The sequence below is a fragment of the Pelodiscus sinensis genome, chromosome 1, assembly GCF_052426305.1.
Source record: "Pelodiscus sinensis isolate ZL-2025 chromosome 1, ASM5242630v1, whole genome shotgun sequence".
NCBI lineage: Eukaryota > Metazoa > Chordata > Testudines > Trionychidae > Pelodiscus > Pelodiscus sinensis.
The window spans coordinates 72,722,889-72,738,543 of NC_143052.1; the positions used below are offsets into that span (position 1 = coordinate 72,722,889).

The 15,655-nt window shown below is 39.9% G+C and overlaps 1 protein-coding gene across 8 annotated transcripts in view; it reads right to left on the reverse strand.

Moving 5' to 3' along the window:
- Nucleotides 1-15,655, reverse strand: part of PPP1R12A (protein phosphatase 1 regulatory subunit 12A) — a 177,693-nt gene that overhangs the window by 62,359 nt on the left and 99,679 nt on the right. For all 8 annotated transcript variants that reach the window (XM_075932387.2, XM_075932351.2, XM_075932358.2 and 5 more), the window contains exons 4-8: nt 14,398-14,557; nt 10,995-11,139; nt 3,180-3,254; nt 2,676-2,764; nt 1,317-1,474 (exon numbers count right to left, since the gene is read on the reverse strand). In XM_075932387.2, coding sequence (XP_075788502.2) covers nt 1,317-1,474; nt 2,676-2,764; nt 3,180-3,254; nt 10,995-11,139; nt 14,398-14,557 — 627 coding nt within the window. The remainder of the gene's footprint in view (nt 1-1,316; nt 1,475-2,675; nt 2,765-3,179; nt 3,255-10,994; nt 11,140-14,397; nt 14,558-15,655) is intronic.

Below are 15,655 nucleotides of genomic sequence, written 5' to 3' on the forward strand. Positions count from 1 at the left end.
ATAAAACCCTGCCCCTGATATATGTGATGGTCCAGGTAATGATCTAGGTACCACTGCTTCTGTATGCTGATTGAGAAAAGCTCCGCATTTGATCTGTCTGCAGGGGAAAAGGGGCAGTTGGGAAAACAGCGGGTAACTTCTCAGAAAATTGTTTGATCATTCACGTAGATCAGTCAACTTCTCTATCAAGCTCAAGGGGCAGACCCTAGAGCAGCCAGATGCAGGTGGGAAGAAAGTCATCCAATCAGGCAACAGCAGCTTTGTTTTTCCAACATCAACGTAAGTAGATAGGAGAGGAAGGATTGTGAGGAGATGAGAAGAACTACTATGTCATTTGGTGGTGTATGAGAAGAGGTGGCAAATTCTGATGACATTTGGGGTAGGTTGGGTTTAGGAAGAGGATGCTACAAAGCAGTATGGCCGCAAATTCCCCCAGTCCACTCCATTTGTATTTTGGAATTGTTTAAATATTGTTACAATATTGTTAGAAGCGCGCGCGCACGCACGCACAAACTTCCTCCCCCCCCAAATGCTGAACATTTGCCCTAATCTAGGAGTGTACAGAGAAGTCTGAACAAAGGCATCCAACTTAGACTTTTAAACAAGTCTGCTGGAGTACCAGTTTCTCTACAAATGAATCCAAGCTCTTTTGATTACCATTAATCTTGAGCTGAAGTTGTATGTAAAGCAGATGTTGAGCTGCTGAAAAAAATATTACTTTTAAAACCAAATGTATTCCAGTATATTAATATCAATCCAAAATACTGATCTCTTTAATTTTTCGATATCTAAGCCAGAATTATCCATTATGTTTGTCAGAGACTGCTCCAAGATTGCAGAACACGTGAGGAAGTTTGCTTTTCCATGCTCCACGATATATGGAATTATTAGAATGATGAGCAAACAACTCTACCTATAGAGGTCTGATTTCTGTCTTTTCCTTTGTCGCCTCCCCACTCATATTTCTTTTTAGGTATGTTTTTGAGGTCTCTGCTACTTTATATTATTCTCGGATTAAAAATATTGATTAGAAATTTACAAGTTATTGAATTAAAAGTTTCAATTCCAATCACTGCCATACATTTAAAAAAATATAGCCAATGGCAAAAGGCTTCATTCATATGAATTACATTTTGTGTTTATAAGTGGGGATTTACACTTGTTTTAAAACTATTAAAAACTAGAAAGTAGCCATCAGCAAACAAAGTGGAATCAAGAAACTACTATGATGAATTCCCATTATCATGAAATCCCAGATTAATGCATTTAACTGAAGCAACAACCTAAGCCAAAGAGACTTCTGTAAAATTATTTACCCGTTTCTGCTTCAGATTCTGAATCTTCTTCCTCATCCTCTTCACTAGAGCAACTAGATTCATCCTTCTTTCCCTCCTCTTCTTCATCCACTTTCTCTTGCTCGAGAGACTCAATATTAGATGCAATCTTTTCTTGCTCAATAATCAAAGTTTCTTTACTGGAATCAAAAATATTAATTTAAACAGTATAGAATATTTATTCTTAACTTCAGTAAAACCAACCAAATATACAGGCAGTCCCCGGGTTACGTACAAGATAAGAACAAACCTACAGTCCCTAAGTTGAATCTGTATGTAAGTCGGAACTGGCATCCAGATTCAGCCGCTGCTGAAACTGATCAGTTTCAACAGCGGCTGGATCTGGACACCAGTTCCGACTTCATACAGATTCAACTTAAGAACCCCAGGCGTCCCCAAGTCAGCTGCTGCTGAAACTGATCAGCAGCTGATTCCAGGAAGCCCGGGGCAAAGCAACTCTGCCTCGGGCTTCCTGTAGTCAGCCGCTGGTCAGTTTCAGCGGCGGCTGACTTGGGGACGCCTGGGGCAGAGCAGCTCAGGTGCTGCTGGGTTGGTCCAGTAGCACGGCCGCTCCTCGGCGCTACTGGACCAACCCAGCAGCACCCCAGCTGCTCTGCCCCAGGCGTCCTGATTCAGCCGCTGCTGAAACTGATCAGCAGCGGCTGAATCAGGACTCCTGGGGCAGAGCAGCTGGGGTGCTGCCGGGTTGGTCCAGTAGCGCCAAGGAGCGGTGCTGCAGGACCAACCGGCAGCGCCACACCTGCTCTACCACAGGCCCTGGGCTTTGCTCCACGCCTCCCTGGTCTGCTGGGGGGGGGAGGGGGCAGGCACTAGCTGCGTCCCCCTGCCCAGCAGACCAGGGAGACGCTGAGCAAAGCCGCAGAGGACCCGGGGCCAGACCCGTGGCGCTTCCAGATCAGCTGGAAGCACCGCGGGTCTGGCCCCGGGTCCTCCGCGGCTTTGCTCAGCGTCTCCCTGGTCTGCAGACCAGGGAGCCGCTGAGCAAAGCGGCGGAAGACCCGGGCCGGACCAGCAGCGCTTCCAGATCAGCGCCGCGGGTCTGGCCCGGGTCCTCCGCTGCTTTGCTCCCTGTCTCCCTGGTCTGCTGGCTCCCCCAGCAGACCAGGGAGACAGGGAGCAGCTTTTCTCGCCCCGGAGGAGGCGGGCGGTGGGACCAGGCGTCCCGCCGCTCCAGTCCTCCAGGGCGAGAAAATCCCCGTTCGTAACTGCGGATCCGACATAAGTCGGATCCGCATAACTCGGGGACTGCCTGTATATTAGTATTTGTGAAAGTTTATGAAGTTATTTTCCTCAGCAGGCACATCTTAATGATTTACTTACTTTTTAAATGGCTTTTGAGACTGATTATTTTCCATGTTGGCTGTAGATTCAATTAAGGGAGATTTCTTTTCCCGTTTTTCACTATGAAGCTTTGAGAGACATAAAATGATATAATTAAATTGACATAATGATAGCAATTGCACATTTAATAAAAATATTAAAAGATACCATCTTCTGCAGACGATAAGAAATCCTGTATTTACAACATATGTAACTTAATGCCCCCAAACTAGCATATGCCAAATAACAGTACAGCATTTTCCTTAGGTAGTTAAGTATAGTGAAAGCTTTGCCTGAAGAACATCATTTTTCCTTTCAAGATTTTCAGATCAACTTCACTGACCATGTAGAACAAGTAAGAGTAGCACAGAAGGAAAGTTAGTACCTGAAGTCAAACCTGAAGGTTAAATCCATATATTAATCTCAACTGGTTATATCTTGTACATAAGCACATCTGTACCAATATACATATATAGAGCGACACGGACATCTCAAAAAACCTACCAGATTTTGCTTCTTTTGTAATTCTTCTAAATATCCTAGAATATCTTCATCTGCTACATCAAATGCTGTCTGACCCTGGGACGGACGCACAAGAGAAAACGTAATAATTACATAATTGTAAAAGTAGGATTTAAAAACAGATGTCTTCTAGTCATATGATCATAGTATCAGACATACAACATAAGACTGGCGATACTGGGTCACACCAAAGGACCATCTAGCCCACTATCCTGTCTTCCAACAGTGGCCAATGCCCGATAGAGGGAGTGAACAGAACAGGTAATCACCACGTGATCCCTTTCCTGTCATCCATTTCCAGCCTCTGACAAACAGAGGTTAGAGACACCATTCCTACCCATCCTGGCTAATAGCCGTAAGTATAAGCTATATCTCAATATCATAATTGATAGAGTTCCACCTTTTTAACAGTGTTTCAGCAGAATTTTGCAAATCCACCTCTAGCTGAAGCTAGAATGAGCAGGAAAATAAACATGCTTAGTAAAGCATTTCTCTGCAGGAAAAAAATATTTTCTTGTGGCAGAATTTTAAATACTGTAATGCCATGAATCAAGTAAAAATAAACATTTGAAAGACATTTATCTTACTCCCAGCCTCACTGGGGTTTAAACTCATCCCAACAGCTTCTCATTTTATGGTTCTCAGAGAATGTTGGGGTGTGTAGGATGAACAAGTGACTGATATATCATGGGGAATGGATGCAATTTCATTTAGATGGAGACATCTGCAACTTTCTATTTGTTGTGGGCCCATGGCTCATGAAGTTAATTTTTTAATTTGCACCACATACATAGATAAAAGCAGTGTAGGTAAGACTGCCTATAGTTAAGGTTGCCTGACATCTTCATTTATAAGACCCTATTTTCAGTTGCCTGAAGCTTACCAACTTTAGCCATTTGAACTGAAATGTACCATAAGTGTCTTCTTTAGGCTGAATACTTTTGGAGAATTTCAGTATTTAACTGTTCATCTGTTTCTCAAAACATGGATTAGGAAAAAACATGTTTACCCATATTAAAATGTTTCTTACAAACTGCAAAAACAACGAATACGTGCTTTGGAACAAGGACTTGACATGTGGCAGCCGGATCACCTGTGTTCAAAATGTACTGTTCGCTGTCCCTATGAAAATTCACCCAAGTTTGACCAAGCTATGGGCCTCTGAAAATCTTAGTTCATACATGCTCAATAGACAACTGTTAAGAGTTTGGCAGCTGAAGAGACTGAGGCTATGTCTATACTATAGGCTTCTTGTGCAAGAAGCTTTGCAAAAGATCTTCAGCAAAAACCTTCTTGCACAAGAGAGTGCGTCCACACTGCAAAAGCGCATCGAAAAAGTGATGCGCTTTTGCGCAAGAGAATCCACACTGCATGGACACACTCTAAAAAGAAAGTGCTGATAGCTATCGAAAGAATGGCCACTAGGGCACCTTTGCTTTTTCCTCTTTCCTGTTTTTGCCCAAAAAGCCCGTTGCCCAGCCACACACATCTTTTTGTACAAGAACTCTTGGGGAAAAAGGAGTTATTCCTCATAGAAAGAGGAATAACTATTGTGCAAAAACCCCTCTGTTCTTCTGATTTTTTTGCGCAAAAACGCACTTGAGGTGTGCAAAAACTCTGTAGTGTACACATAGCCTGACAGAGGTTTCTGCCCAGTGAATTAGGGCTGAGACCTCCCTGCAACAGTTACTTCTGATATATGGCTTTGCAACCTTAACATTATTCATTGTGTTTTTATGTAATATAATTAATATCTGATTATTAATTCTTATTAATATCTGAATTATCAAGTTACTTTTTATTATATTGTATTTGGTAAGCTGTTTCCCAAATCCTCCCTAAGGTGGTCTAAAAATGCTCAAAGGGAAAGGAATTTTTCTGTTGCTCATAACATAAAGGCTCCTTTTATATACAATTTTAAAATGAAGAATTAATTTTTCTTAAAATAATTGGTGTAAGTCTTTAATATTAAACTGATAAAGGGGATTCTGGTATAATATAACCTTACACGTACGTTCCTTAATCTCAAATGTTCTCATATATCTATTGTTCTTTGGAATTAATGTTTTTCAAACTACACAAATATACTTTACAGGTACTGTGAATTAATGATGCTCCCTTTGGTTTCAGGTTTCACAACCATCAAGACATGGCAAGAGATTGTAAGACACATTCTTAGTCACTGTATATAAACTTGCAGAGAAACCTTCATTTTGATTAAGGGTACAGCTCAAGGTAATATTTATATTGAGTGAATTTTGTAGATAATAGCCCAATTTTAATAAAAATATAAGACCTATATGGAGTATTTTTTCCTCTCCAGATAATCTCTATTTTAAACTGAGACATGTTCTGACTCATCTAATCTATAAAAATCATTTAAGATGAACACTTGTCACTCTTTTGTTGTTCAGTACAGAAAAGGAAATTTTTCAGAGAGCAACTGACCAAACATAGTAATGATACTTTGATCAGCTCTACCAGGAGCCTCTCTGGTACAGATTTCCAAAATGCCAAAAAGCTCATTCTTTATGGACATTCTCCTTAACAGTAATATGCTGCAAGTCAACTAAGCCAGTTCTGTTTATGCTCTATGTAACTGCAGAGCTATAGTCTTTCAGAACTGTAGAACAGTGTTTCAGATGTAACACTAATACTGTAAACAGTTCATGGTCTTGCCATCCTGTTGTGAAATAAACAGTTGTTCCAGCGTGAACAGTAGAAGATGAGGAAACAATTTAACTATTATTCTGACTTTGCAACCGCTATTTTTTTCCCCGTTTCCCCCCACTATTCCCAAACCAGAATGTTTATTACTAATAGAGTTTCTCACTATCTAGGTTAGTAGGTCATAGCTCCTATGCTTCAATTCTGCCCATTGTAAAATAGTGGTAGTAATATTTACCTGTCTCACACAATTGCATAAATGATTGCTATTTTGAAAACTACTACATACTATATACTTGAGAGAGTTTGTGTGTCTATCTGTCCATTTGACTTTGAGGCTGTGTCCAGACTCAGGGTTTTTTTCCAGACTCAAGTAGCCTTTTTTTGAAAAAACTTCACCTGCGTCTAGACTACAGCCGTGTTTTCGAAATTAAATCGAAAGAACGCGGCTTTTTTTCCGACGGCGGTAAACCTCATTTCACGAGGAAGAACACCTTTTTTCGAAAGTGCTCTTTCGAAAAAAGGCGTTCTTGAATGCCAACAGGGTTTTTTAGAAAGAGAGCATCCAGACTCACTCGCTGCTTTCTTTCGAAAAAGCAGCTTACTTTTTCGAAAGTTCCGCTTGCAGTCTAGACGCTCTTTTTCGAAAGAGGCTTGCAGTCTAGACATAGCCTGAGTGTTTGTTCTAAGACTCCTAAATAGTAAGAGCTAGGACCACCAAATTTGGTATGCAACTTCCTTAGAATTTTAAGCATAGTAAACGTTTGGTTGAGCTAGGACAACGGGATTTGCCTAGAATATGATTGATCCTCCTAAAATACAAAGAGAGGAGTCTGCTGGCAGGCACAGTTACACAGCAAAATGATCCCAGTGGGACAGGAACACCGGTAAGAAAGTGGCTGCTGAGGGCAGGGGCCTGGATGTTACTGACCACTTTACACAGGTAAAGTTCCTGTGGATGTGAGCCACCATCCAGGCAGTGCAGCCCCTGGTCATTCCCTGGGGAGCGGCTGGCCGGGCGGTGTAGCCCCCACCATCCTGGCCAGCCTTGGGGAGCCAGTAGCCAGGGAGCGCAGCCTCTTTCGGCAGCTAGCCACTTGCACTCACCACCTGCTGCCCTGAGCTCCCATACACCTCCCAACCCCCTGTCCTGAGCCCCTCCTTACCCTACCAATCTGACCCCTGCACCACCCCCTACACCTAGCCGAAAATGAATATAAAATTCCATATGAGGGCATGTCATTAATTTATATACTAGCAATATTTTCCTTATTTTATCTCTCATGCTATATACATGTAGGGTTGCCAGGTGTCCGGTATTTTCTAAGTAGGTAAGTTGTTGTTATTAGGAGTATCAGTATGTAGTTGCGAACCACCTGGCCGGTGGACACACTCACACTGTGTGAGCGTGTCTACCAGCCAGGCAGTACACAACTATGTGGAGGTGGGGGGGGGGGGGGGGGGCAGAGAATCCCCGGAGCCGGACTCGCTCATGCTTCGCTGGGACTGTGCACGACGAGCAGCACCCCTGGATCTGCATGCGCCTGGGTCAGTCCCGCTCCCTGCCAGCCAGTTCTCCCCCTCCCCCCATGCTTCTGCCCCAGCCAACCCCGCTTCCCTTCGGCCAGTCCCCCCGCCACCCGATCTCCCCCAGCCAGCCCCGCTGCCCCTGATCCCCCTCCCAGCCAGATCTGCTTCCTGCCAGCTGGTCCTGTCCCGATCTCTCCCGCTGCCCCCGACGCCCCTCTCCCCACAGCCCTGCTTCCCACGAGCCAGTCCCTCCCCCTCCCCACACACATATCCTCCTGGCCAGCCCTGCTCCCTTCCCAGCTGGTGTCCCTCCCCATATCTGAGATCAAGTGTGTCCGGTATTTTTTTTTAAGCCATGTGGTAACCCTATATACACGTTAATATTGTTTGCTTTTTCTGGGCACTGGAACACAAGCCTCTATATGGAAAACTTCAATGAAAAGACATTTCCTTGCTTTTTAAAAGTAGTGCCTAAGGGGGCAGGGATAGAAGGTTTAAGGGATTCCTCATACTGAATGGAAAAAAAAAACCCACAACTTCAAGAATCACCAACAGGTCAGAGATTTTCAGAGGGGGAAGAAACCTGTTCATACAGTTTGCAAATGTTTTTTTCACTGGACCCTGATAAAGCTCAGACCAAAATCGAGCTACATTTGATTTACTTATTGTCAGTTGATCTCTGTTTTGCAAAGGACACAAAGCTCACCAGAAGAAAATTTAATGCTGGACAAGTGCCCGTAAGTAACCAGGCTATTTGTAAAAATCTCTATGGAAGTGCTTATACAAAGTTATGCTATCAGAAGAGATAATGTGCTGATTCGGGTCACAATTTGCTCAACCACTTCAAAGACAAAAGCTGAATACCAGAAAGCCAATTTTAGGGAGCACTTGTATAACTTTCTGCAGATGTACTCCCTGCCTGGAGTCATTTGTGGGCTCTACACTTTCAGCACTTTACAAATAAAAGTTCTCCATTATTGCTAAAGACACTATACACATTTCTAGGCACAGTAAGGTCACCGTTTTTAAGCCTGTCTACCTAAAATTATACCTAAGTGAATATTTGATTTTTAGGAATTATTGATATAAGCTTATTTTCCTTCGGTAAAATTACTTTTTGAAATGCATTCAACTCACACAGTTCATCATGCCAAATATCTAGAGCTGGACACTAAATAAAAGCAATTTGGATCTCAAGAGCCGCCCAGAACCCACAACTCAGTTTAATTTCAACTGAATTTGGGTATTCAGAATTTCTGAGAGATAAACCACTGATTGGGTATTTTGCCAATCTACAAATGGAGCATCTCGGTTGCACAGGTAAACACATGTTCCTAGCGACTCCTCCTCAACTCTAATCTGCCTCTCCGTCATCCTTTCTTGCCTCAGTTTGACCGAAGATAACTATGTTTTCCCTGGGATGGTAGAGAACTAACACTACCACACGTATCTCCTCTCTGCACAAAAAAAGTCTAAGGACCGACCTGGTAAATTAAATAGGTTTCAGGGGCAGATTTAAAAACAAAGAGTAATATAGCTCAGTTAAATCAATTTTGACTTTCTGATGCAATGAAAATATGTCGTCTGAGTAGAACATGATTTTTTCCAGTGGTTCTGTGTGCATTAGTACAGAAGCAGAAAAGTTATTTAAAAAAGGCAAGGCCATCCTTTTTAGCGTTTTGTCTCTGTAAATCTAATCTAAACTTCTAGGAATAATGCCTGATTTTCAAACTACAAGGTTACCCTTAAGTGGGTTCCTTCCTCCTTATATAAATTACAGATATTTACAAACCTAATTCCAATTTATAATTTTATGCCTAAGAACTTCCTTAATTATATGTTTGGATTTTGGAGAAGATAGGAACTGTGGACTTCTTAGGTCTGCTGCAAACTAAGGTTCTGCCCAACAGAAGACCCGAGAACCTACAGCAGGGAAAAATGAAGCTACACATTGGGGCTACGTCTACACTAGCACCCTTTTCCGGAAATGCTTAAAACAGAACAGTTTTCCGTTACAAGTATTTCCGGAAAAAGCGCGTCTACATTGGTAGGATGCTTTTCCGGAAAAGCACGTTTTCCGGAAAGGCATCCATGGCCAATGTAGGTGCGCTTTTCTGGAAAAAGAGCCCTGATCGTCATTTTCGCGATTGGGGCTTTTTTGCGGAAAAGTCTACTGTGCTGTCTACACTGGCCCTTTTCCGGAACAGTTTTTCCAGAAAAAGACTTTTGCCCGAACAGGAGCAGCATAGTTTTTCCGGAAAAACACTGACAATTTTCCAGTAGATCGTCATTGCTTTTCCGAAAAAGCAAGCGGCCAGTGTAGACAGCTCACAGCTTATTCCGGAAAAGCGGCTGCTTTTCCAGAATAAGTGGCCCAGTGTAGACACAGCCTAGGTGTCTAAACTACAGGATTTTTTTGAAAAAAGTGGCCTTTTTTCAAAAAGACTTCCCCAACATCTAGACTGCCGCCATGTTCTTTTGAAATAAAATCGAAAGAACCCAGTGTTTTTTTCAACCATGGTAAACCTCATTTTATGAGGAAGAATGCCTTTTTTTGAAAGTGCTCTTTCGAAAAAAGGCATTCTTGAATGCAAACAGGGCTTTTTCGAAAGAAGCGGCTCGCTTTTTCGAAAGAAGTGGTTGCAGTCTAGATGCTTTCTTTTGAAAGAGGCGTGTAGTCTAGATGTAGCCATTGATACTAGGGATGTAAAATCCTGTTTAATTGGTTAACCGGTCAAATGTTAAATTTAACCATTTCAACAGGGGTGGGTGAGCATCCTCCCCCCTGCCCATGGTGCAGCAGACTGCTCTGGCCAAGCTGGGCTCACCATATCACACCACAAGCAGGCAAGGAGCTGCTCCAACCTGACTGGCCTGCAATGCTCCCCATTCACGGTGCGGCAGGCCCACCTGGACTGGAACAACCCCCCTGCCTGAAGTTGGCTGCAGGTATAGGGTTGTGTGTGTCCCAGCACAGCCAGCCCGCTGGTTGACTCATCAATTAGGGATGTCCGAGGTTATTTAGTAAGTCCAAAAACAGCACGCAGTGTTAACATCTCAGTGCACATAAGCAGAAATTGCTTTTAATAATTTTACTGTCCTGTAGCTCAATGCTAGTCAAAGACACCAGTATTTTTAACCTAGGTGAAACAAAGCCAGTCTGGAGTGCAAACAAAGTTGATGAGTTACGACAAGCCAAAAAGACTTAAGAAAATATACAGAAAATAAGAAACTTGGTAAAATTAGAAATAAAAAATTCAAAGACCTTAATTTGTTTGACCCTAAACTTTCAGAAAAATTCTACTGCAGTATAAGTTCATTAGATTTGTTTCAAGATTAATTTTTAAAGAAAAATAGGAGACCATATGGATCAATTGTTGAAAATGAAGTACAAAGTTGAGTCAGGCATCTAAGTCAATTTAGAAAACAGATTTAAAAAAAAATCTGAGCACACAACATGCTGGTTCTTGCAAAACATGCATTACAAAAAATGCCATGTACAGGAACGGTACATTATTGCTACTGTTCTTACCCTGCCTTCTAAAGTCACTTTAGAGACCAGAACTTTGCATCTTGACAAGGATTACATAAAAATCCTACCACTTTGTTGACAGTCTCCATATCACACAGGTTTTCCACTAAAATTCGACATGCTTCTTCTTTACCCCAATGAGCAGCAGCATGAAGTGGTGTCCAGCCATCATAATCTTTAATATTTACATCATAGCCAGCCTGTATTAAAAGCCTGAAGGGATTAGAAGAATTAGATCTACTATACCAATGCCAATAATAATTAAATTGCCACTAAGTGATAAATCATTAACAATTTTAATTTTTCTTGCTTTCATTTCACTGTTCTCTCTGTGTCTGAGCAGTAAGTCTATGTTAAAACAAACACTCGACTTAAAAAAAGTCAACACATCTTACCAAGAAATATTTTCAGACACTAAAATTCCCAAGATCATGACAACAAATAAATAAAAAAGTGCCTATTTTGTCCACATGCATTTAACATTTTACATATTGCTAGACAGTTCTCCCTCTTTGAGAGAGAGTTTTATACAGGAACAGGGAATACAAACTACTCTCCTCCCCTCCCCCCCCCCCACTTAGGAAAATATGACCATAAAAGCTCAAAAATGGTCAGATCTTGTTATAATAGGTAAACTATCTTGGCATTCACACCTCCAGATCAGCTACTAGAAGTGGGCCTTATCCTCCCCTGATTGGATCCACCTCGTCATCTCTAGCCTGCATATTTATACCTGCCCCTGGAAATTTCCACTACATGTATCTGACGAAGTGGGTCTTTGCCCATGAAAGCTTATGCTCCAACACTTCGGTTAGTCTATAAGGTGCCACAGGACTCCTCACCGCTTTTGCAGATTCAGACTAACACGGCTACCCCTCTGATACTATCTGGTACTATTTTTTTTAATTAAATTTTTGGTGCTGAGGTCATCCCTTTAAGATCACATGTGACCAGTGCTATGCAAAACAGTGCTTAGATCCATCAATGAAGCTTTTCTCAGAGCCTGTGAGACTGCTCAAATCAATGTCCCTTCATCATACATTCAACATTACTGATTTCATAGGTCAAGAACCATAAATAATCAGCCAATACTTCCTTGAATGATTCCTTAGCAATATGGTGTGAGTCTGTGTGCGAGTGAGAGAGATCACATATACCATAATATTAACAAAAGTGTCAAGTGTCCTAAAAGTAGCATTTTCCAATGATTTAACTTTTAAATAGACTGATGAAGTGACCTGGTCTAACAGTTGAAGAACCATGGAAGGGTATAAATGAGTTATAAACCTCCAAAAAGGTAGTCAGCATATTTAGAGAAAAAGAAAAATTATATATCCAAGAGGTAATTTTCATAAACAATGTCTCTTAAAAATTAAGAGCAGCAAACACTATTTAGCTGAAAATATTGAGATCTTACCAGAACAAAAACCAATTTTCCTACTGGAAGTATATTGAGATAATTTGATGTGATATGGTTTTCCCCTAACATAATATTTAATAATCCATGCTGGAGATTTAGGATGGGGAGAACACTCAATTAAAAATTTTTTTAATAAAATGTCTGAGTTAATAAATGTCATGTAATTTTAACTAAATTAAGTAAGGTAACAAAATATTTGGCAGGTATACAAATGCACACATTTTATCAAACAGAAGATGAAGTGCATGTGTGTAGAGATCTCTACTTTTGAAACAGTGACTGATACTATTCACATAGCCTATAATAATATTGTGAATAAGTCTAATGTAAGGGCCTGTCCACATGCAGAAACTGACAGCTACAACATGCAATTATGTCACTGCTCTGGAATGAAAATTGACTTTCAGTATAGTTTTTATTCCTCTGCTATATGAAAAAAATTAGAATGGATTGTTCCCATTGGGAGTTTTAAAAGCATAAATAATAATGATATTGCTATAATTCTATTTTCTATGCTTTGGTATGTAGAGAAGGTTTTGACAGTGTCACAAGCTGTGAAGTTTATTCAATGAGGGGTTCTTACTTACATTCACTGTAAAGAACTTCACTGTTCATGCACTGGCAAAGCAGTAGAGTACATTTATACTCATTTTAAAACCACTTTACAATGCCAAAGTGGTCATAAGTCACTTTAAAGAAAATCAGAGAACATGTGTTTTTATTAAAGATACGATATTTTACTTCCTTTCAAAATAGTTATGTCAGAGGTAGATAGATCACTAGTATAAAATATAATCAGTTAGGGTCTTGGAGAATCTTTTTTATGTATTTCAAAACTAGAAAAGTGCAGAATACATATAGCAGTCTCAATGAGCAGCAGAAATCTTTAAATTTAGTCAACTAGTAACTAAAAAAAATAAACTCCATAACTCTTAATGCCTAACATCAGATATTTCAAGAACTCAGAGGAACTTACATTAGAGATTCTGGATCTGTCAAGTTTTAATTATATTAACACAAAATCTCATATTCTAACTCATTTTGTCATTCCCATTTCTATTTTTAACATATTAATAAGGCATGTGAACACGCTGCTTTCCTTATAACAAAAAATGTCTTTTTAACTTGAACCTGGTTTTGCTTATCCTCCAGGGCTGTACAATATTTCTTGAATTCCATATTTTTTCTTCAAGTTTTCTAAAACTATTGGTTCAAAAATATGATCTTTATATTTCTAAACAAAAGTTTTGGCTCTAAATACAAATTTGATGGTGAAAATTTACAACAAAAAAGCAAAGAACCTGTGTAACATTATGTTAGAGTTGTAGAATTATGGACTGGGACCAAAAATTAGCATTGGGATGCCCACCTGACAGCCCAGCAGAGCATTTCATAAGGCCTCTGTCTGACCTGCTTCAATACCATATATGATCAGCTAATTCGTTGGTGTTTGTCATCACATTTACATCATTTGTAAATAGGCAAATGTGTAAATAGGCAATAGTACATAAGGATAAGAGAAGCCTGAAGATGTACAAGAAAACAGCTGAGTTCTCTTAATGATTGACATCAGTTTTAAAGCCATTCCCTAAAAATTACTCGTTTTTCTCTCTTCTCAAACCTGAATAACTTTATACTACAACCTCTGGACTATTTTTACAACATAAAAAATAAATCATGGTTTTAATCCATGTATATCCACCCGAAGATAACTAGCATAAAAGAAAGGTATCCATTTTCATTAATATATTAAGTCAAAATATCTTTTAGAAATACTATGGATTTTTTGCCATGGTGATATTTAAGATTCAAATTCAATGTGTACAATACTAAGTTTTGAATAACTCAAATAAAAGTCACGACATTGTATAAAGTTTCAAGGTCAGCTGACAACAGAAAAACATAACTGTGAGAAATAAGTAAAGGTAAAGATCACAAGCTTCCAAGATGCAATTCACAAACTTTCAATAATATTAAGGCCAAGTTATTTTCCACTAATGTCTAGACAAGCTTGGAGACCATTATTTCTACCATTTAGAAATAATACTTACTTTAAAACTTCTGTATACCCTTTAGCAGCAGCTACATGAAGTGCTGTACCACCAGATTTTGCATGCCTGACATCATTTATACGGCCACTGTTAAGCCACTGTCTTGCATCTCTAAGCATTATTCGTTCTTCTTCTTTTCGAGCTGCCTCTATATCAACCCCTAATTGGAGAAAGAAAGTTTCACTTCAAACAAACTCATCGTTAACTGATAATTCCTGTACATTTCTTGTATGTGGCAATAAAAACTGAGCTGGGTAAACAGTACAATTTCTGTATTGAAAATACACACTGAAAGAGTCTGGAGCATCAGTTTTAACATGAAAACATTATTTTTGCACAAATGCATTTTTTTTACATTCATATCCCCTAGAATCATTGAGAGACCTACTAAAAATTGGCCTTTTTATTTTAAGCCTACATTGTCATGGTGATGATGATTACTACAGTGGTCACTATTAAAAAGATGAATAATTTGTCGTTATTGTACCATTGCATCTCAAATAATGTGATAATTCCTATATCATAGAGCTTGTGATAAATGTTGAAAAACAAGATGGGGGTGGCAAAGGGGTTCCAATTACAAGGGGTTCCTCATTTCACGAGGAAGAACGCCTTCTTTCGAAAGTTCCTCTTTCGAAAGAAGGCGTTCTTCAATGTAAATAGGGCTTCTTCGAAAGAGAGCGTCTAGACTGCACGTTGAACTTTCGAAAAAGCGGCTTGCTTTTTCGAAAGAAAGCATCCAGTGAGTCTGGATGCTCTCTTTCGAAGAAGCCCTATTTACATTGAAGAACGCCTTCTTTCAAAAGAGGAACTTTTGAAAGAAGGCGTTCTTCCTCGTGAAATGAGGTTTACCACCATCGAAAGAAAAGCCGCGTTCTTTCGATTTAATTTCGAAAGAACGCGGCTTGAGTCTGGACGCAGGGGAAGTTTTTTCGGAAAAAGGCTACTTTTCCCGAAAAAACCCCTGAGTCTGGACACAGCAGTACGCTGATCGCTCTGAGATGTTACAATTTATATACAGATTAAAATATCTGCAATATAGACTTTCACAATTCTCTCCTCAAACCTGAGCAGACTTCAAAAGTCAAAGATGTTTTCCCACTGATTCTTAATGGAATTAAAAAAGTAGAACACTCATTAAAATGAGTGCTCACTGCAGTAAATTTAATATAGTAAATTTAGGCTTTAACACGGGTTGTCAATTTCAAATTTAATTTTAAACAGTTTTAAAAGAAACTTAATTGCAATAAAAATAAAA